The sequence below is a fragment of the Protopterus annectens genome, chromosome 6.part1, assembly GCF_019279795.1.
Source record: "Protopterus annectens isolate FY-2018-M chromosome 6.part1, PAN1.0, whole genome shotgun sequence".
Classification (NCBI taxonomy): Eukaryota; Metazoa; Chordata; order Ceratodontiformes; family Protopteridae; genus Protopterus; species Protopterus annectens.
Window position 1 is genome coordinate 576,533,419 of NC_056738.1, and position 23,070 is coordinate 576,556,488.

A 23,070-nucleotide genomic window follows, 5' to 3' on the forward strand; every position below is an offset into this window, starting at 1 on the left:
GTGAGACTGTCTGAGGAGGGCTCACTAACAGGGCCGTGTTCCGCCAGTGGAACAGGTTGGGGCGTCAACGCAGGCTGTCCCTGGGACTGGATGATGGAAGACAAGCCCAGCTGCAAGAGAGTGGGGGCTGGATCCGAAGAAAAAGTAGGGGGTCTCGAACCTCTCGAGAGAACCCTCTCCACCACGTCGAAAGTTGAGGGTAAACCAATCTCTCTGGGCTCAGTGGTTAACACCCTCGGATCCGGTGCGGGGATCGGAGGAGCCGAAATGCTCGGACCCAAGAGGGAAGTGTGCTCAGACCAAAACAGAGCCGAAGACACACTGGCCCCCCCCGGATCCGATGCACGGCTCTGAGGAGAGCTCGGATCCGAAAGGGGATCCGAGAAACTCGTGGGTATGGCCGGCGCCGAGGTAACTATAACCATCGGCGCCGACACCCCGGGACTCCTCTGATCCTACCACTCCAAAATCCGATAATGGATCGGAGCTATCAGGGCAAAAAGTGGGGCTGAACTCCCCCTGGGCGAGTGGGGCAGCAGCACTCCCATCTGCATCTGGGTATGGAGGAAACGACGCATCATCCAGTCCATATCAGCGGAGAGACTGTGGGTCGACCTAGAAGAGGCCGCCGAAGCTGGCCAGGAGGGCCGTCACGACGACCTCAAAGATGAGAAGGGTGGAGAACGGAGCCGAGGGGAAGAAAGCCCGGAAATCTTCTGAGGTGAGGACAGCAGCTTGGCAGCTGGGGCCGGGGGGGGGGGTCAGAGTTGGCTCGCTGCTTGTGGCTCCTATGTCTTTCTTTCTCCCTCTCTCTCTCCTACTCCCTTTCTCTCTCTCTCTCCACTCCTTCTTCTGCCTACTCCCTTTCTCTCTCTCTCTCCACTCCTTCTGCCTAGAGTCCCTCTCTCCCTGAAAAGAAATGGGAGGTTGAGTCCCAGCCAGGGGAGAGGGAACAACAGGCTGAACAGCCGCAGCTGCGGCTGTAGCCACTGAGGGAGGAGGAGGAGGAAGCAGACTCCAAGGGTAGAAGACCCGCCAGAATCAGCTTATTCCTCCTATCCCTCAGGGCCCAGGGGTTAAAATCTGCACAAATTTGGCAGCCCGAAGACAAGTGTGATACCCCCAGGCAGATGACGCACTGAGTGTGGCCATCCGCTGGGGAAAGCTTATGACCACACTCATTGCACTTGGCCATTATCCCAAAAGAAAACACACACGCACCTCACACAAACACCTAAGGGGAAAAGGGGGGAGTACTAGGCTTTAAACTAAGAGGAACGGTAAAGGGGTTTAAACTAAGCAGTTAACTGTTCACACACACAAAAAAATAATAAGATTTTAGAAAACGTTCCTACTCACAGATCGCCTAAAGCTAGGAGCTTGAGAAATCCGTGCTTGACAAAGCCACGGCAAACGAGATCTAAACGAGATCTGGGGATTGGAAAGAGGTGGCAGGGCATTATGGGTAAGGGGAGGAGCTTGGAGCTCGGATCTCCAGCTTGGAAAGCTGCCGGCTCGAATCCAGGTCGGATCAGATACCCACAGGTTGATGATCAAATGAAGTTTCCTACTTCAGATCTGTAGTTATTTTTAACCTACAGGGCATGTGAAAATTTCATTTGCAGCTACAGTTAGCTAGGCAAACATCTGTATTTTGTTTAATCAAAGTACACCTAATAAAGACCACACAGAACATTGTAGCATGTAAACAGTTCATGTACTTCCTCTATAGAATTCACAAATACATGAGAAATACCAACTATTTCTACATTATTAAACATACCTGGTACATAGCTTCATCACAAGCGTTCTCCAGGCCAAGGTTAACCATTGTGTTTTGAAGAGTCCGGCCCATATAGAACTCCAGGGAGAGATAATAAATTCTCTGTAGAGGCAGACAGAAACAAAAAAAAAATGCCATTCAGTACTTAAAGTAAACTTGACACTACATTTAATAAAACACCTATGTGAATTTTTTGCAAAAGCTGCAAGATGCTTACAGACATTAAGAACATGGTTCCAGTATGAACCGTCTCTCATTATCCAGTAATGAACAAAATCTGAGGATAATAAATCAAAAGTATCTAGAAAAAAATGACAAACTAACAACTCAAGGACTTCCATCACTCTCATTTAAAGTTGAACTTTATAGTGCAGTAAAATGAGAAGAAAAGCATGGGAATTTAATTTACGAACGTAGTATGTTGCTGAAATATGGTTTTGAGAGCAACATTATAAAAAATTGTAAAAAGAACTGGAAAGTACTAGAGGTTAATCCGTGTGTTGAAAGAAAAAGTGGGCAGTAAACCTTCATTTGGATGCAAAAGGCATAATAATTTAAGAGACAAGATTGAAAAAGGTGGACGCAGTCAACTTGCGGGATGTTAAAGTGGAAGGAAAGGTACTAAGAAATGAAGAGTTATGAAAGCAATATAGTTTCATCTATGAAGGGGAACTTACTGAGTTATGGAGTATAAAATATACTTTTCGATTTCAACAGGGATTTAATTATAAAACTGTGTGGGTAGCGTACTTGGTCTTTCCTACATAAAAAAAAATAGAAAACCCAGAATGCTAAGCGTCCCCTCAACAGACGGATTTATGAACATTATTATGACGTTAACGATAAGAAGGAGACAAATGCCTTATATAGGCACAGTACTAGTTGTAGAGGAAATAAAAAAATATATTTTTTGTATTAGAACAGGTAATTAAAAAACATGATGTGGACCCTGGAAACATGCATTGGAATACAGGAAATTATTGAGGCAAGTAGGATTAGATGCAAATGAAAAAACAGGGTTAAACAATGTGGTTCCATTAGTTTGTTGAAGTTAAGGGCAGCAAAACTGTAATCCCCTTTTATCTTTTCTTTAAATTCCAAACACTATGGTATTAATAATATAAGGTTTAGGAGTTATAATACATTTTAATTCACTGTTTTAATTCATTCATTTGGACCGGTTATAACTCAGGAAAGGTTCAACATGTACTGTTATTTTAATATGTTGTTAACACTGACGAAGTACAAACTTAAACGGTGAAGCTTTATTTAAATATTTATGTAAAGGGTTCAGTTTAGTGTTGGTTGGTTGTTTTAAAATGTATTAATGGATTGGTACAATATGAAATGGTGTCAAGAAAAGATTTTTTTTTAGTTCTGATGAAATCCCGATGGTGCGGATGAAAGTGCTTAAAACAAATTTATTCAAACAAAAGTTAACACTGGCCCATGTCGATGACTGCTCTTTCAGCAGTCTGTGGTGGTTATTTGTGTTTTAGTTCTTGGCTGGCATTTTTTGTAAGGTAAAACACCTGAAAGGAAATGAGATAACAATTCTAGAGTTCAAGGAGAAAATGATGTAGCCTCTGGATATTATGCTCCTCACTCACGCACGTCATGTGACAGCTAACCATGAATATGGGTAAAAAGACAGGCCCCTGACTGCCCTCACAGAACAGCAGTCAGGCAGACTTTCAGAGATATTGAGTTTGCCTCTAGGGAAGGACATCTGAAGCCCTGGTTTTGCAGAACTCCTCTGCCTCTGCAGCAGCTTCTGTTAAGGGGCTCCTTCAACCATGGCTGGCCCTATCTGGACAGACACAACTGGACCTTTTTAAAACACAGAGGGCTTTGGACCTCTTCTAGTTCCTGAAAAGGACTTTTGGGTCTCAAATTGCAATCCCAAAGCAGACTGCGCCTTTCCCTCTTCTGAAGTTGCCATGCCATAAAGTAGTCCATAAAATCTCATAAATTGTGGCCAGGCATGTCATCTCATGGCAATACCTGAGCCTGCTTCCCCCACTGCTCCAATTCCCACATTATGTACCAGTCTCATGGAAAGGATGGAAATGCTGAGCATGGTAGCCATCTGGTTATTCTACTTGCTTACCAGTTTCAAACGTGGCAGGCTTTTGCAAGGAGTCTAGCACATACTCTGCTAGGTCTCATTGGAACCTCATCATACATACGACATACCCGAGGCATAAACTCACTTCCCCATACAGTCCATCGTCCTAGAATTCTAACCAATTCTCTTCAGAAAGTTCACACTTGTTAGCCTGGACAAAAATACAGTCCACTACACAGCCTTTCCTCAAGTGAGGTCTGTACTTAAACAGTCTCAAAATCTTGGCTACCCAGTGTACAGACAGCTATGTCCATCTCCTGCTTTGGCTCTTCGCCACCAGGTCCATCATGCATTTGGCAGGCAGGGCCATGCAGAAAGTATAAGGGCAGTTCTGAATGCCTCAAAAAGAACCTCCTCATCTGGGAAATGAGGTGGTTAAAGGGCCAGGTAGCACTTGGTTTCATTAAAATTTCACCAAATCTGGAAGCTTCAAGAGGAAACTGGGAAGACCCTTCCCCTTCATTGAGGTCAGTAACTGGTGAGAAAGATTCCATAGGGAAATCCATGTGCCTCCTTTTGCATGTGTTCTTTCAGGAAGAATCCAGAGGTAAATCTTCTGAAGGTCCTAAGGAGTTCTTGGGTCCTTGATGAAGGAAAGAGGAGGGCCCGAGGCAAAGGACTGAACAGTGCCAATAGGTGCAGCCAATAAGAGTGCCAAGGTGCAAGGTATGATCATCTTGAAAAACTCAAAAGCTGATGCAGAATTCTTCAACCTTGAGGACTCTTATCCTAGTACCATCCCCACACCAGCAGAGGTGGGCTGACAAAGATCCAAGCTTCATGCCCCCAAAACCAATGGCTCAGATGGCTCCAAGACTGAGACTGCACCAGATGACTCAGGACATGCAACACAGAGAACGGCACTGAACAGTTCAGCATAGAAAAAAGAGATGAGGACTCAGACTTGAGGGGCTGGTGTCTAGAACCTGCCAATGCCACGCAGAATCTGGCTGAAGTGTCACACACTCCAGAATTTACACCAATGGATAGGATCAGACCAATGTCGCAGGACGTACTTGAAAAATGGCTAGCTGAAACACCTCTGGCATCAATACAAATGCCAGGGAAGGCACATCATTGCTGGGGTTCCTAGGGCCAAACTGATCTGCCCTGGAAACAGAGGGGGAATGGGATGACACCCATACCAATCTGCACCTTCACAAAACGCCGTCACCATGAGATCGTAACTGACGAGTTCACACTCCAAAGACCTACTACTGCCAGACTTCTTTGTGAAGCACTCGGGAATAAAAATTTCCTTGGTGTGAGATGGTCTCATTACCATGGAATGATGCAGCTGTGAGCCCTCTGTACCAAAGCATATTTTGAACATTTAGAAGCCCCCCCCCAATGATGAATCCCCCATTCCTCATTCCCTCTTCTCTTTATCCTGTCAGACTCCTTATGCACTCCTTTGTCCTGATATGAAGGAATCAACCCTTTCAAAATCATTGTATTTTTATGTTCCTGTAAGACAGGGGCCTGAAGGGCTTACATATCTTGCATAAGGCAGGAAGATTCACCAGTCCCAGAACACTACTCATAACTCTTAACTATACTGGGGCAGATTATATGGTTACAGCAAAACAAATTAAAAAAAAAACAAAACAAAACAAAAAAAAACTAGCCAATAACAAGAAATGAGTAGTAACACAGCAGTAATAGTGACCAAGACAGACAAGCAAACTATGAGCCATAACAACATAAAACTGAACTTCTGACACACGTTAAAAGGGTGAAGCAAAGAAGTGATCAAACAGAGGAGTCGGGACAGAGAATGTACAGTTTTGTACCTACCATAAATGTAGATGTTCGAGTGCTAATACAGCTGCAGTCATAACAGATGGGTTCTCCTGCCGTCAGGCGGGTCCTCGGTCGGCCGAATTCCAAAGTCTAGGTCCGGCGTCGGTTGTCGTCGCTTCTTCCCTGACGTCAGTGCGACAGCGGTATAAAGGAACCAGCCGACGCTATTTTCTTCAGTTTTTCTTGCCCCAGATGTCAGGTGCGCCCAGAAGGAAGGCAATAATAAATTTGTGTGATAATGCAGTGCTATATAATCAAAATACAGTAGTTGCAAGCAAATACATCATAAATGAAAACCCCAATCAGGTTGCATGAGGATGTGTTAGCCTATAGGCCTGTCTCAAGAGGGGAAGGAGGGAGGGAAACCTGGACTGCAGCTGTATTAGCACTCGAACATCTACATTTATGGTAGGTACAAAACTGTACTATGTTCATCGTGCATACAGCTGCAGTCATGACAGATAGGTAGAATCCCAAAGCTAAGAAAGGGGTGGTAGGCACTAGTTGGAACTAGGAGGAGCCAAAATGCCCTGCAAGACTGCAGTGGCAAAGCCTGCTCTAGATTTGGAGTATAATGGTAGGCTGTAGTGCTTGGAGAAGGTATGCACAGAAAGTACAGTTTTGTACCTACCATAAATGTAGATGTTCGAAGATCCACATTGCTGCAGTCCTTACTTATGGGTAGTCCGCTGTCCTCGGTCGGCCCGAATACCAAAGTATTAGGCTGACGTCGGTCATGGGCGCCCAGATCTGACATCAGAGCGTCAGGGTATAAAGGCGCATGACCGACGTCATATCCTCAGTCTTTTCTTGCCCCAGATGTCAGAAGGCCAAACCAGAAAGGCCACAGCCAAAAACAGAATATCTCCCAAAAACATGCCCAACAACAACCATCACCTAAAGCATAGCACCAAGTCAAACTACAGTGGGGAAGGAGGGAGGGTAAATTGGACTGCAGCAATGTGGATCTTCGAACATCTACATTTATGGTAGGTACAAAACTGTACTATGTTCTTCATCTCACATTGCTGCAGTCCTTACTTATGGGTAGAATCCCAAAGCAACGGGAAAGGGAGGATGGTAAAAATCATAAAGCATTAGGGGCCGCTAAAATGCGCTGTAAAATTACAGTGGCAAATCCAGCCCTAGACTTAGAATAAAGAGGAAGGTGGTAGTGTTTAGAAAAGGTATGCACTGAACTCCAAGTAGCTGCCTCCAAAATGTCTTTGTAGCTACCCCTTAGAAAGGCGTAGAAGTAGCAGTAGCCCTAGTGGAATGAGGCCTGATTCCAGCAGGAATCTCCTTACCATGATGGGAATAACAGAAAGAAATACAAAACCCAATCCATTTAGAAATAGTTTGTTTTGAAACAGGTTTACCCTGTGAACCCAAAGCAAAAGAAACAAACAATTGCTGAGACTGTCTGAACTCCTTGGTTCTGCTCAAATAATAACGCAACTGCCTGTGAATATCCAAAGTATGCAAAATTTTCTCCCTTTATTTTGAGGGTTTGCATAACAAGTAGGCAAATGAATAGTTTGATTTAAGGCCACACTAGAAACCACTTTAGGCATAAAGGAAGGATTAGTACGCAAAGATACCCTATCCTTATGAAAAATCAGGAAAGGCTCCACTGCCATGAGGGCCTGTAATTCAGAAACCCTTCTTGCAGAGGTAATGGCCAACAAAAAAGCAGTTTTCCATGACAAATACTTTAACTCGGCAGTAGCTGCAGGCTCAAAAGGTTGTAGAGTAAGTTTTTCCAACACAAAATTGAGATCCCAAGCAGGAGTAGGAGCTCTACGTGGGGGTCTTATATTCTTTGCCCCTCTAAGAAATTGCTTAAACCAAGGATGGGAGAATAAAGGAGGGTCACAATCATAATGAGCAGAAATGGCTGCAGCATGAACCTTTATTGAGGAGAAAGACAAACCCTTGTCCAATAACTCAGTAAGATATTGAAGAGCAACACTTAAATCAGGTTTGGAGACGAAGTCCTTTCCTTTGCTAAAAATAAAAAATCTCCTCCATTTATCAGCGTAAACTTTCCTGGTACTAGGCCTCCTGGCCTCCAAAATAACATTCAAAACTTGTTGTGGAAGCTGAGACCCTCCAGAGTCTAAAACAGAATATGCCAGGCTGTTAGATGCAGAGACTGAATCTTGACATTGAGGAAATGACTGTCCTCTTGTGACAAAAGGTGCGGAATCAAAGGCAGAGGCCATGGAGGTTCTCGCACTAAACTCCTCAGTAGTGGGTACCAGTGTTGTCGAGGCCAATCCGGTGCTATCAAAATCATGGTTGGCTTGTCTTGTCTGGCCTTCAAAAGTACCTTGGGAAGAAGAGGCAGAGGTGGGAAGGTATATACATGCAGATTGTTCCAACTGAATGATAGAGCGTCCACCTTCCAAGCTGTGTGATGAAACATTTTTGTGCAAAACTTTGGCAACTGGTAATTTAGTGGAGAAGCGAACAGATCTATGTCTGGAGTTCCCCATAACACTGTCAACTGTTGAAATACATGAGGATCCAATTTCCACTCGTGAGGATCCACTATTTGTCTGCTCAATACATCTGCTAAGGAGTTCTGTGCTCCTGGTAGAAACCTTGCCTGAAGATTGAGGTGTAGATTGAGAGCCGTTTCCCACAGAATCATCGCTTGCCTGCAAAGAGGTAAGAATGGGTTCCCCTGCTTGTTGATGTACCACATGACAGTAGTGTTGTCTGTTTGAATCAACACCTGCCCTGGAGTGAAGGAAATCTTTGAAAGCCATCAATGCAAACTGGACTGCTAACATTTCCTTTAAGTTGATATGCAAATGCTGGAGTTTGACAGGCCACGTGTTTTGCACCCATTTTCCATCTAGGTGTGCTCCCCAAGCCTTGTCCGAGGCATCTGTCGTTAGAATCTGACTCGCCTCTGGCGGGTCACAGAGAGTCCCTTGTTTAGGTGACATTCCTGAGCCCACCACAAAAACTCCTTCTGAATGCAAGGTATTATCTGAATGACAGTGTCTAGATCTTGGCAGTGCTGAGTCCACACATTTTGAGATACCATTGAAGCTTCCTCATATGCAATTTGGCATTGGGAAGCACCAGAATACAAGATGCCATGAACCCCAAGGCTTGAAGGACTGTCCTTGCAGTCAGCCTGGACCGTAGAGACATTTGCTGGAAATAAAGAGAAAGGCTTCTTTGTTTGTCCGGGGTCAAAAGGCCATCTGGGAAGCTGTATTCAGTCTCACACCCAGAAAGCACATGTCCTGAGAGGGTACTAGACTGGACTTTGTTTCGTTCACAGAATACCCTAGGCATCTTAACACTGCCATCACATACTGTAGATGAAGAAGTTCGTCCTTTTCTTGTGCAATAATCAGGCAGTCGTCCAAATAAGGATAAATCTGTATTCCTCTTAGTCTGAAAAATGCTATCACTGGAGCCAGAATCTTTGTGAACACTCTGGGCGCAGTAGATAAGCCAAAGGGCAATGCAGAGAACTGATAATGTAAATTTCCAGTCCGAAAGCAGGTACCTCCTGCAACTGGGCCTGATAGGAACATGAAGGTAAGCCTCTTTGAGATCCAGAGTAACCATCCAGTGATCTTTTCCCAACAGAGGTAAAAGTTGTTGTAAAGTCAGCATCTTGAACTTTGGAATGTCCAGGTAAGTGTTGAGGATAGATAAATCCAAAATTGGTCTCCACGTGTTCCCTTTCTTTGGAACTAGAAACAGGCGAGAATAAAATCCTTGGCCCACTTCTGACAGAGGAACTGGCTGTATAGCTCCTATTTGAAGAAGTAAAGAAATTTGTTTGTGAGCCTCTATCCTTTGCCGAGGAGGGACGTCTGGTATGCCTTTGAAAGGAGGCATGGTGTGGAAATAGAACTTGTAACCTCGGTTTATAATGTCCAATACCCATTTGTCCTGGGTGACTAAATGCCAATTTTGCTAGAAAAGAGCCAACTTTCCTCCCAAAGGAGCTGCCAGGCAAGAAGAATCTGGCAGCTGAAAATGCAGGTCATTGGGCCTGTTTACGAAAGGACTGGCCCCTGCCCTCACCAGCAGATTGAGCAGGCGAACTCCATTGTCTCGGCCTGAAGGTACTCTGAGCTCTGCCCTACCGCCTAGATCTACCCCTAGACTGAGAGTCAGAAGAAGGGTACGTCCACCCCTTAGTAGGCCAATTTCTACTAAACTTTGGAGGTTGTACCTGCAAAAAATCTTAACAGTCTGCATAGACTTAGCCTTGTCTTCCATTTTCTTTAAGACTGACTCCACAGGAGGACCAAACAAAACTTCAGACTGTAAAGGGCATCCAGAATTCTAGACTTAACATGCTCAGACAAATTCTGATCCTTAAGCCAGGCGTGCCTCTGAATAACTGAACCAGTGGCAGCTACCCTAGAAGAAGCCTGTAAAGCATCAAAACCACATTGCAAAGAGTGCTTACCCACCTGTTCAGAAACATGCACTAAATCCTGCAATTCTTTACACTCTATGCCCTCTGCCAAAGCATCCACTTTAGATCTTAGCTGAGAAAGGAGGAAATTCTGATACTTCAACATATGAAACTGGCAGTTCAAAGCTCTCATTGCTAAAGTAGAAGAGGTATACACCTTCTTACCCCATCTATCCAAAGCTCTAGCTTCCTTATCCAGAGGAACCGGATTCTTAACAACAGAGGCTCTAACACCCTTAGGCCCCTGACTAATAGTTTCTGGGTCCGCCCTAGGACTCTTATACAGATATTTATGAGCCTCAGGCACCCTGTAATACCTGTCCGGTTTAACTGGGGCAGGAGGCACAGAATCTGGATTAAGGGAAGCTTCGAGAATACATCTGAAACAACATCCAAAAGCGGAGGTATAGCTAAGGGCCTATGCTGTGGTAAAAACAAGAACTCCCTAAGCCTCTTCCGTGAATCAGAGTAATACTGTCCCTCCCACTTAAAATGCTCCCTCATGGAATGCAGGGTCTCTGAAAAAGAAAAATCCTCTGGAGGAGAAGCAGAAGGAGTGGAATCCTCTGCATCAGAATCAGAATAAGGAGGGAAATCTTGTATGTCTTCAGCAGAAGACTCTGAATCATCTGAGGCCTGCTCCAAACTTTCCAACTCTGGCTCCATCCTGGGCCTCTTATCAGGAGGGGGCATAGAACCTCTAATTAAAGTAATCAAATCCATTTTAAGCATGTGCTTTTTAGGCACAGACCCTGAAGAACCAGAACTGACACCAGAGGAAGGCAAAACAGACCTGCTCTTAGAAGGAGCCTTAGAAACAGTAGCAGAAGGTCTAACCACCTTAGGCATAGAAGGGAGAATAGTAACCTGAGAGGCCCCTTCAGCCTGACCTGCCTCCTGAGAGGCCACATCTTGTAAAATCAAAGTTTCCCCCTGGGACTCAACAGAAACTTCAGCCAGATCCACCTGTTCAGCTGTAGCTTCTAAAGGTCCGGCGTCAATCATCCTGCCTAGGCTTTCAAGATTTGTCTTTGCGCTTCTTAGTAGAAGCAGGCGTCGGAACATCCGACGGCATATTATAATTACACCTCTTGCCAAAGACTAACCTAGCAATCTAACCTCCGTTTTATAGTGCGCTTATTAAACCTAGCACAAAACCGACACCCACTACGTGCTCGTCCCAAACAAGGAATACAAAGCGAGTGGTAATCCCTATGCGGTATCTGTTTCCCACAAGAAATACAATTATTCACTTTTTCTGACATCCGGTACGTAACTGAGGCAAGAAAAAAAGTACAGTTTTGTACCTACCATAAATGTAGATGTTCGAAGATCCACATTGCTGCAGTCCTTACATATGGGTAGTCCGCTGTCCTCGGTCGGCCCGAATACCAAAGTATTAGGCTGACGTCGGTCAAGGCGCTTAAAACTGACATCAGGACGTCAGGGTACAAAAGCGCATGACCGACGTCATTTCCTCAGTCTTTTCTTGCCCCAGATGTCAGAAGGCCCTAACAAGAAAGGCCAAAGCCAAAACTAGCAAAAACTAACCAACCACCGTGCACTAACCATATTTACAATATGTACAACACAAACCACACCACCACCTTCAACAACAGAGGGAAGGAGGGAGGTTGGACTGCAGCAATGTGGATCTTGAACATCTACATTTATGGTAGGTACAAAACTGTACTATGTTCTTCATCTCACATTGCTGCAGTCCTTACATATGGGTAGAATCCCAAAGCAGAGGTAAGGGAGGATGGCAAAACTATAAAGCAGTAGGAGCTGCCAAAATGCCCTGTAAAATTGCAGTGGCAAATCCAGCCCTAGATTTAGAGTAAAGTGGAAGGTGGTAATGCTTAGAGAAAGTATGCACTGAACTCCAAGTAGCTGCTTCCAAAATATCTTTAGTAGCCACCCCTTAAAAAGCTGTAGAAGTGGCAGTAGCCCTAGTGGAATGAGGCCTAATCCCAGCTGGAATCTCCTTACCATGATGGGAATAACAGAAAGCAATACAAAAACCAATCCACTTAGAAATAGTTTGTTTTGAAACAGGTTTGCCCTGAGAACCCAAAGCAAAAGAAACAAACAACTGCTGAGACTGCCTGAACCCTTTAGTTCTGCTCAAATAATATCGCAACTGTCTGTGTATATCCAAAGTGTGCAAAATCCTTTCCCCTTTATTTTGGGGGTTTGCATAAAAAGTAGGCAAATGAATAGTTTGGTTTAAAGCCGCACTAGAAACCACTTCAGGCATAAAAGAAGGGTTAGTACGCAAAGACACCCTATCCTTGTGGAAAATTAAGAAAGGCTCAACTGCCATAAGGGCCTGTAATTCAGAAACCCTTCTCACAGAGGTAATGGCCAACAAAAAAGCAGTCTTCCAAGATAAATATTTCAACTCTGCAGATGCTGCAGGCTCAAAAGGTTGTAGAGTGAGTTTCTCCAACACAAAATTGAGATCCCAAGCAGGAGTAGGAGCTCTACGTGGGGGTCTTATATTCTTTGCCCCTCTAAGGAATTGCTTAAACAAAGGCTGAGAAAATAATGGTGGGTCACAGTCATAGTGAGCAGAAATTGCTGCAGCATGAACCTTTATAGAGGAGAAGGACAAACCTTTGTCCAATAACTCAGTAAGGTATTGAAGTGCAACATTTAAATTAGGTTTAGAAACATCAAAGTCCTTTGCTGTACTCCAAAATAAAAATCTCCTCCATTTATCTGCGTAAACTTTCCTTGTACTAGGCCTTCTGGCCTCCAAAATAACATTCAAAACTTGTTGTGGAAGCTGAGACCCTCCAGGGTTTAAAACAGAATATGCCAGGCTGTCAGATGTAGAGAATGAAGTTTGACATTGAGTAAATGACTGTTCTCCTGAGACAGCAGATGAGGAATCGAAGGCAAAGGCCATGGAGGCTCCCGTACCAGACTTCTCAGTAATGGGTACCAGTGCTGTCGAGGCCAATCTGGAGCTATTAAAATCATGTTTGGCTTGTCCTGTCTGACCTTCAGGAGTACCTTTGGGAGGAGAGGCAGAGGTGGAAAGGCATACACGTGAAGATTGCTCCAATTGAATGAGAGAGCATCCACTTTCCAAGCTGTGGGATGAAACCTTTTTGTGCAAAACTTTGGCAGCTGGTAGTTTAGTGGAGAAGCGAACAGATCTATGTCTGGAGTTCCCCATAACACTGTCAATCTCTGAAATACATGAGGATCCAATTTCCACTCGTGGGGATCCATAATTTGTCTGCTCAACACATCTGCTAAGGAGTTCTGTGCTCCTGGCAGAAACCTTGCCTGAAGATTTAGCTGTAAACTGAGAGCAGTCTCCCACAAAATCATTGCTTGTCTGCATAGAGGATAAGAATGCGTTCCCCTTGCTTGTTGATGTACCACATGACAGTTGTGTTGTCTGTTTGAATCAACACCTGCCCTGGAAGAAGTAAATCCTTGAAAGCTATCAATGCAAATTGGACTGCTAACATCTCCTTCAAGTTGATATGTAGATGTTGAAGTCTGGCAGGCCACGTGTCTTGTACCCATTTTCCATTTAGATGAGCTCCCAAGCTTTGTCTGAGGCATCTGTCGTTAAAATCTGACTCGCCTCTGGCGGGTCACAGAGAGTCCCTTGTTTAGGTGACATTCCTGAGCCCACCACAAAAATTCCTTTTGAATGCAAGGTATTATCTGAATGACAGTGTCCAAATCTTGGCAGTGCTGTGTCCATACATTCTTGAGATACCATTGTAGCTTCCTCATATGCAGTTTGGCATTGGGAAGTACCAGAATACAAGATGCCATGAACCCCAAGGCTTGAAGGACTGTCCTTGCAGTCAGCCTGGACTGACGAGACAATTGGTGGAAGTAGAGGAAAAGATTCTTTTGTTTGTCCGGGGTCAAAAGGCCATCTGGGATGCTGTATTCAGTCTCACACCCAGAAAGCACATGTCCTGAGAGGGTACTAGACTGGACTTTATTTCGCTCACAGAATACCCCAGGCATCTTAACACTGCCATCACATACTGTAAATGATGAAGAAGTTCGTCCTTTCCTTGGGCCAGAATCAGGCAATCGTCCAAATAAGAATAGATTTGTATTCCTCTTAGCCTGAAGAAAGCTACCACTGGAGCCAGAACCTTCGTGAACACTCTGGGCGCAGTAGATAAGCCAAAGGGCAATGCAGAGAACTGATAATGTGAAGTCCCAGCCCGAAACCGCAGATACTTCCTGCAACTGGGCCTGATAGGAACATGAAGGTAAGCCTCCTTGAGATCCAGAGTCACCATCCAGTGATCTTTGCCCAGCAGAGGTAAAAGCTGTTGTAACGTCAACATTTTGAACTTGGGAATGTCCAGATATGTGTTGAGGATAGATAAATCCAAAATTGGTCTCCACGTGTTTCCTTTCTTTGGTACTAGAAACAGGCGAGAATAAAATCCTAGGCCCACTTCTGACAGAGGGACCGGTTGTATGGCCCCTATTTGAAGTAGTAGAGAAATTTGTTTGTGAGCCTCTAGTCTTTGCTGAGGAGAAACGTCCGGCATGCCTTTGAAAGGAGGCAAGGTATGGAAATAAAACTTGTAACCTTGGTGTATGATATCCAATACCCATTTGTCTTGGGTAATCAACATCCAATTTTCCTTGAAGAGTGCTAACCTTCCTCCCAAAGGTGCTGCCAGGCAAGAAGGATCTGGCAGCTGAAAAGTAGGTCATTGGGCCTGTTACGAAAGGACTGGCCCCTGCCCTCACCGAAGATTGTGCAGGTGAACTCCCTGTTCTAGGTCTGAAAGAACTCTGAGCTCTGCCCCTACCACGTCTAGATCTACCCCTAGACTGAGAATCATAAGAAGGATACGTCCACCCCTTAGCAGGCCAATTCCTACTAAACTTGGAGGCTGAACTTGCAAAAATCTTTAACAGCCTGCATAGACTTAGCCTTGTCTTCCATTTTCTTCAAGACTGACTCCACAGGTGAACCAAACAACACATCAGACTGCAAAGGAGCATCCAAAATCCTTGTCTTAACATGGTCAGATAAATTCTGATCCTTCAGCCAGGCGTGCCTGCGAAGAACTGAGCCAGTGGCAGCCACCCTAGACGAGGCCTGCACAGCATCAAAACCACACTGTAATGAATGCTTACCCACCTGTTCAGAGACATGCACTAAATCTTGTAATTCTTTACACTCAATGCCTTCCAGACCATCCACCTTAGACTTCAATTGAGAAAGAAGAAAGTTTTGATATTTCAACATATGAAACTGGCAATTCAAAGCCCTCATAGCTAAGGTAGAAGATGTATAGACCTTCTTTCCCCATCTATCCAAAGCTCTGGCTTCTTTATCTAGAGGAACTGGATTTTTACAACAGAGGCCTTGACACCCTTAGGTCCCTGACTAATAGTTTCTGGGTCGCCCTAGGACTCTTATAAAGATATTTATGAGCCTCAGGCACCCTGTAATACCTATCCGGTTTAACAGGAGCAGGAGGCAGAGAATCAGGATTAAGTGAAGCCTCTGCAAACACATCTTCCACAACATCCAGAACAGGGGTATAGCCAAGGGCCCATGCTGGCGTAAAAGCACAAGTTCCCTAAGGCTTTTCCGGGAATCAGAGAAGTCCTGACCTCCCCACTGCAAATGGTCCCTCATAGAATGAAGTGTCTCTGAAAAGAAAAATCCTCTGGAGGAGAAGCAGAAGGAGTGGAATCATCTGCATCAGAATCAGAATAAGGAGAGTACTCCTGCAAGTCTTCAGCTGAAGACTCTGAAACATCGAAGCCTGCTCAAAACTTCCCAACTCTGGCTCCACCCTAGGCCTCTTATCAGGAGGGGCAAAGAACCTCTAATCAGAGTAATCAAATCTTCTGCCATTTTAAGCATGTGCTTCTTAGGCACAGACCCTGCTGAACTAGGAGTGACACCAACAGAAGCTAAAACTGGCCTGCCTCTGGGAGAAGCCTTGGAAACAGAAGGAGAAGGCCTAACCACCCTAGGAAGGGAGGGAGTACAGTAACTTGAGAAGCCCCTTCATCCTGACCTGCCTCCTGAGACCACCTCCTGCAAAATCAAAGTCTCCCCTGAGACTCCAGAGAAGTCTCCGTGGAACCACCGGTTCCACTGAAACCTCTAAAGAACCGGCGTCCGAGCGGACGACTCATCTTACCTGGGTTTAACTGCTTTGTCTTTGCGCTTCTTGAAGCGGCGGAGAATCGGCGGCATATTATAATTACCGCTTGCAAAGACCAGCCTAGCACAATCTAACCTTCGCAATAGTGCGTTTATTGAACCTAGCACAAAAGCGACACCCAACAACGTCGTGCTCAGGCCCCAAACAAGGAATACACAAAGAATGATAATCCCTATGCGGTATCTGTTTCCCACAAGAAATACAGTTATTCACTTTTTCTGACATCCGGTAAAACACTGAGGCAAGAAAAACCAAAATATTCCCCAACGGGTACTTAGCCAACTTGGATTCGGTCTGAAACTCCGAATTGAAAAATTTCAGAACGAGCGGCACTTGCAACACTGCTTCTGCATCGGACCATGCGGCAAAAGACTGATATGACGTCGGTCATGCGCTTTTGTACCCTGGCGTCCTGATGTCAGTTTTAAGCGCCTTGACCGCCGTCAGCCTAATACTTTGGTATTCGGGCCGACCGAGGACAGCGGACTACCCATATGTAAGGACTGCAGCAATGTGAGATGAAGAACATCAAAATATTCTCCAACGGGTACTTAGCCCAACTTGGTATCGGTCTGAAACTCAAACGAAAAATTTCAGAGCGCCGAGCGGCACTTGCAACGCTGCTTCTGCATCGGACCATGCGGCAAAAGACTGAGGATATGACATCGGTCATGCTTTATACCCTGGCGCTCTGATGTCAGATCTGAAACCCATGACCGGCGATCAGCCTAATACTTTGGTATTCGGGCCGACCGAGGACAGCGGACTACCCATAAGTAAGGACTGCAGCAATGTGAGATGAAGAACATCTCCAAGTGGCTGCTTCCAAAATATCCTTGGTAGGAACTCCTCTGAGGAAGGCTGCAGAGGTGGCTGTGGCCCTGGTGGAATGAGTTCTAATGCCTGTAGGAACAGTTTTGCCCTGAAAGGAATAGCAAAAGCATATGCAGTGGGCTATCCATTTTGAGATTGTCTGTTTGGTAATTGGCTTCCCTTGAGCTCCTACCGCATAGGCCACAAGGAGCTGTTCTGATTTTCTGAAAGGCTTTGTTCTGTCCAAATAATAACACAGCTGTCTGTGGATGTCCAAGGAATGTAGTAATCTCTCCCCTTTACTTTGAGGATTAGGATAAAAAGTAGGTAAATGTATGGCCTGATTTAAAGCTACCCTGGATACCACTTTAGGCATAAAGGACGGGTTGGTTCGTAAGGAAACTCTGTACTGATGGAAGATGATAAAAGGCTGGACAGCCATGAGAGCCTGTAGTTCTGAAACTCTACGAGCTGAGGTGATAGCCAGAAGGAAAGCTGTTTTCCAGGACAAATATTGCAAATCTGATGAGGCAGCTGGCTCAAAGGGAGGCAAGGTCAATTTTTCCAGAAAGAAATTAAGATCCCAAGCAGGTATTAGTTGTTTCCTTGGAGGCCTTAAATTCTTAGCCCCTCTGAGGAACTGTCTTAAGAGAGGGTGAGAATAAAGGTGGATCAGTGTTGTATTCTGCAGAAATGGCTGAGGCATGTATTTTGATGGAGGAGAAAGAAAGTCCACTGCTTAGCAGTTCAGCCAAATATTGTAGTATTTGAGGTAAATTCAGTTTTCCAGGATCCTGGCCTTTTTTCTCATTCCAGACACAAAAACATTTCCATTTTGGGAGTAAGCTTTTCTAGTTGATGGCCTTCTGGCCTCCAAAATGACATCCTGCACCTCCTTGGAGAGTAGGGCCTGTTGAGATGCTAAGGAATCTTCCATGCGGCTAGATTGAGTGTTTTTAGCTGGCTGTGAAGAGTTTTGAAACTGTGCTGAGTCAGAAAAAGAGGCATTAGAGGCAGGGTCCATGGTGGGGAATGCGTCAGGCTCCTCGGGAGTGGGTACCAGTGTTGCCTTGGCCAGTCCGGAGTAATGTGAATCATCTTTGGTCTGTCTGCTTTGGTCTTTAATAGAACTTTGGGCAGCACAGGAAGAGGAGGGAAGGTATAAACTGTCATTGATGTCCAACTGAAAGAAAGAGCGTCCACTCTCCAGGCCTTTGGATGGAAGATCCTTGAGCAGAATTTTGCCAACTGATGATTCTTGTGGGAGGCAAAGAGATCTATGTCTGGCCTTCCCCATTATTGGATTATTTCTGTAAAAACTTTTGGATGCAATCTCCATTCGTGTGGATCTGTCATATTCCTGCTTAGGTTGTCTGCCAGCGTGTTTTCCTTGCCTGGCAAGTACTGTGCTTGTAGTTCCATTTGTAAGTCCATGGCCATGTTCCAAAGTGACATGGCCAGTCTGCATAGGGGGTAAGAATGTGTTCCTCCCTGTTTGTTTATGTACCACATAACTGTGGTGTTGTCCGTTCTTATCAATAATTGACCTGGTTGTAGAAGGTCCTTGAAAGCTATAATAGCATTTATTACTGCTAGCATTTCCTTTGATTGATGTGAAGGTGCTTTTCTTTTTGGGACCATTTGCCCTGAATGCACCGATCTGTCATGTGCGCCCCCCAGGCATAGTCCGAGGCGTCTGTTGTGATGACTTAATTTGCTTGAGGCTTGCTGAATGGAAGACCTGTGTTTATTTGACATGCTTGAGCCCACCACAGAAATTCCTTTTGCAGACATGGAATTAGTGGTATTATTGTTTCCAAACTGTGGCTGTGTTGAGACCATATGTTTTTCAGGTACCATTGTAGTTTCCTCATATGCAGCTTTGCACATGGGATTAGTAAGATGCAAGATGCCATGAATCCCAGAGCCTGCAGGATTTTCCTTGCAGTCAGCCTGGTGCAATTTGCTAGTGTTCTGAAGTATTGAATTAGTTGCCCCTGCTTCTCTGGCGTGAGATAGGCCATCTGAGTGTTTGTGTCCAAATTGGCACCCAGGAAAATTATCTTCCGAGAGGGTATTAGCCTTGATTTCTTTTTGTTGACTGTGTATCCCAGAGATTTCAATAACATTATTACATAAACCAGAGGTTTCAGAAGAATGTGCTTGCTGTCCGCTTGGATCAGGCAGTCGTCCAAATATGGGTATATTTGTATCCCTTGAAGTCTGCAGTAGGCAATTACTGATGCCAGGCATTTCGTGAATACTCTGGGCGCAGTAGATAAGCCAAAGGGCAATGCAGAGAATTGATAATGGGTTGAACCTGCAAGAAATCTGAGGTACCTTCTGCAATTTTGTCTGACTGGGACATGCAGGTATGCCTCCTTGAGGTCCAATGTTACCAGCCAAGACTCCTTGCCCAGCATGGGAAGAAGTTGCTGTAGAGTGAGCATCTTGAATTTAGAAATGTGTTTAGGATGGATAGATCCAAAATAGGTCTCCAATCTTTTCCCTTCCTTGGCACCAGAAATAGCCTGGAATAAAAACCTTGACCTTGCTCGTATGTAGGTACCTCTTGAATAGCTTTCATGTTTATGAGATCTGTAATTTGCTTTTGTGCCTCTGCCCTTTGATTGTGTGGCAGGTTTGGCATGCCTCTCATTTTTGGAAGGGTGTGAAAATGGAATTTGTAGCCTCTGTTTATAATGTCCAGGATCCATTTGTCCTTTGTGACAACATGCCAATTTTTTGAAAATAATGCCAGCTTTCCTCCTAAGGGGGCTGCCATTTGAAACCTGGTTGGCATGCAAAGGGGAAAGTCATTGGGTTTGCTTTCTGAAGGATTGCGAGTTGTCCTCACCACCTCTGTGTAGGAGCTTGCCATTGTCTGCCTCTATACGATCCTTGGGATTGTCCTCTGCCCCTCGGGCGCCTGTATCTGCCTCTTTGGGGTCTGTCTGTGGCAGGAAAGGACCAGTTTTTGGAAGGCCAATTTCTACTAAAACGTGGGGGTTGAACCTGTAGAAATTCTTTCACAGTTTGCATTGATTTAGCCTTTTCCTCCATTTTCCTTAATACCTCCTCAGCATTAGCACCAAATAGTACATCCTTTTGAAGAGGGGCGTCTAGTAATTTAGCTTTGACATGATCAGGCAAGGCTTGTTCCTTGAGCCAGGCATGCCTATGTATGACTGATCCTGTAACAGCAGCTCTACATGAGGCCTCTAGAGCATCAAAACCACATTGTAAGGTATGCTTACCCACTTGTTCTGCACTATGCATCAAATCCTGCAACTCCTTCAAGTCTGGTTGTTCAGGTTGTGACATTTTACTCTTCAATTGTGATAACAAAAACTGTTGGTATTTTAGCATATGAAACTGACAGTTTAAGGCCCTCATGGATAAGGTAGCAGAGGTATATACCTTTTTCCCCACCTTTCTAAGGACCTGGAATCTCTCTTGGAAGGCAATGGAGGACTTAACTCCCTTGGGGCCCTGTGAGATGGCTTCTGGGTCAGCAGCATGGCTTTTGTAAAGAAATTGGTGTGAGTCAGGAACCCTGTAGTACCTGTCAGGCTTAACTGGAGCTGGAGGTACAGAGTCCGGGTGAAGGCAGGCCTCCGAGTAAACATCATCTAGGATGTCCGAGACAGGAGGTATAGCCAGAGGCCTATGCTGAGGTAACAAGATAAATTCCCTGAGCCTTTTCTTGGAATCTGAATAATCCTGGCCTTCCCAGTGGAAGTGTTCCCTTAAGGTATGCAAAGTTTCCCCAAATGAGTAATCCTCGGGGGGGGTACAGAAGGGATGGACTCCTCCGCATAAGAGTCTTCAAAAGGGGAGTAAGAATGTTCCTCATCATCAGAGTGCTCTGAAATAATGGAGCCCTGATCAGAGGAGGGGGAATCTTCCTCCACTCTGGGCCTTTTGTCCGGTGGGGGCTGTGAACCTCTGATTAGAGTAATTAAATCCTCAGCCATTTTAAGCATCTGTTTCTTAGGCATGGGGCCTGGAGATGGGCCCTGTGTAGCTGGTCTCTTAGAGTGCATGGTTGCTTTAGACTTTGTGAAAGCCTTGATGGAGAAAGAAGAGGAAGGTCTGAAGACACCTTGAGTGGAGGTGGACCTGTCCACATTCTGAGTTTCAACGCCAAGAGTGGCTTCGGTATCTGTAGTCGGGGTGTGGGCCGAGGAGCCTGCGACCTCGGGCACAGGAGATACCGTCAAAGAAGTGTCGTCGGTAATCAGGGGCTGCGTAGGCGCCTCACTGAGAACCGGACCACGTGTAGTCGGCTTTGGCGTGGTGTCGGTAGAGGCCGCGGACCTCGTGTCGGTCCTTGTCTTTGCGTTTTTTAGACAAAACCGGAGTCGGAGTATCCGACGACATAGTATAGTTAAATGCTTTCCCAAAATAATGCTGGGCGAACTCCGCCCGATGCTTAATAGTGCTTTTGTTGAATGTAGCACAAAAGTGATAGACCGAGACGTCGTGGTCTGGGCCTAAACAAGGTATACAGAGGGAATGGAAATCCTTATGCGGTATTTGCTTCCCACAAGAAATACAATTATTAACTTTGTCCGACATCGGTCTGAGGCAAGAAAAGTTTCCCCAACGGGGTACTTAGCTTTTAAGAAGACTTCGGTTTCCAAATTTCATAATTTCAGGAGCTGGCCGACCGGCACTTGCAAACTGCTTCTGCTTCGGGCATCGCGCGGCAAGAAAGACTGAAGAAAATGGCGCCGGCTGGTTCCTTTATACCCCTGTCGCACTGACGTCAGGGAAGAAGCGACGACAACCGACGCTGGACCTAGACTTTGGAATTCGGCCGACCGAGGACCCGCCTGACGGCAGGAGAACCCATCTGTTATGACTGCAGCTGTATGCACAATGAACATCGGGAAAGCAGTGATTTTTAACTCTACTTAGCTGTTTTTGTTTACCAGGAAAGTCCGACTGAGCAGAGCTCATTTTCAGTGAAGGCCTGGGGAGAAAAGCTCCATCATAGTATATTTATATTAACAAGTGAATTTCAGATAGTTATCTGAAAAACAGATAACATTTCTCAAAAAACAATTACAAGACAGGTATAAAGTATTTACATCAACAATTACACGTCTATACCGTTCTTGTAGCTCTAAAATATTGCAGAAAGTAAATGGATTGATACTATAGAATGGAAAACATTGTGTAGAAGTTCAGTGTTTCTACATTTCAGTACAGAAAGGTTTGCAAGGACTTCAAGAAATATAATGAAGCAAGCTATACAATTATGTAGGAGGGGAGGGGAGATACGAGTAGTGCATAGCAGGACAGTGTTAACAGTGTATCTAGATGGTTTGCAAAACTTAAGTGTACATGGGATGCATAAGAGGGGTAGAGCAATGGATGAAGGCAATCAGAAAGAGAGAGATGAGAAGTGTTGTTTCAGAGGGAGAGTAAAAACATGTGTATTGATTCAAGTGCAGGAGAGGAAAGTTGTTCGGGTGTAATGATTCAAGCAGAGGATGGCAAAATCTTAGCATAAGAAGTGCTTTCACTAGACATCTCAACCTTGTAAAGAACACGAGCATGACCAAGACTGGGTAAGGTATAGTTTGAGCTGGATTTTATAGCTTAGGAATTTGCTCATCATTTTTACTTGTGTAGAGATGTTATTTCAGAGTCTGGAGATGTAAGGAGTATTGGGGGGGGGGGGTCCCCCGATTAATTACTTGCTTTAGTAGTGCTTAGTAGAAATTTATCACCAGAATGGAGGTCCCTTGGGGGATGTAGGGCAATAAGGTTTTTTTTTTTAATGCAGGGCATTTTTCAGTACATCAGTTTGTATATCATACCTGAAAGTCTGACGTGTAATTGCTAGCCTCTAACCATTTTAGCTGTTTTAAGGTTTGGCAGT

General features: G+C 44.9%; 1 protein-coding gene across 1 annotated transcript in view; it reads right to left on the reverse strand.

The window, feature by feature from the left end:
- Positions 1-23,070, reverse strand: part of LOC122805677 (glycogen phosphorylase, muscle form) — a 761,024-nt gene that overhangs the window by 650,174 nt on the left and 87,780 nt on the right. Inside the window, exon 2 of the mRNA XM_044076012.1 lies at positions 1,784-1,885. Within this exon, the coding sequence (XP_043931947.1) occupies positions 1,784-1,885 (102 nt within the window). The remainder of the gene's footprint in view (positions 1-1,783; positions 1,886-23,070) is intronic.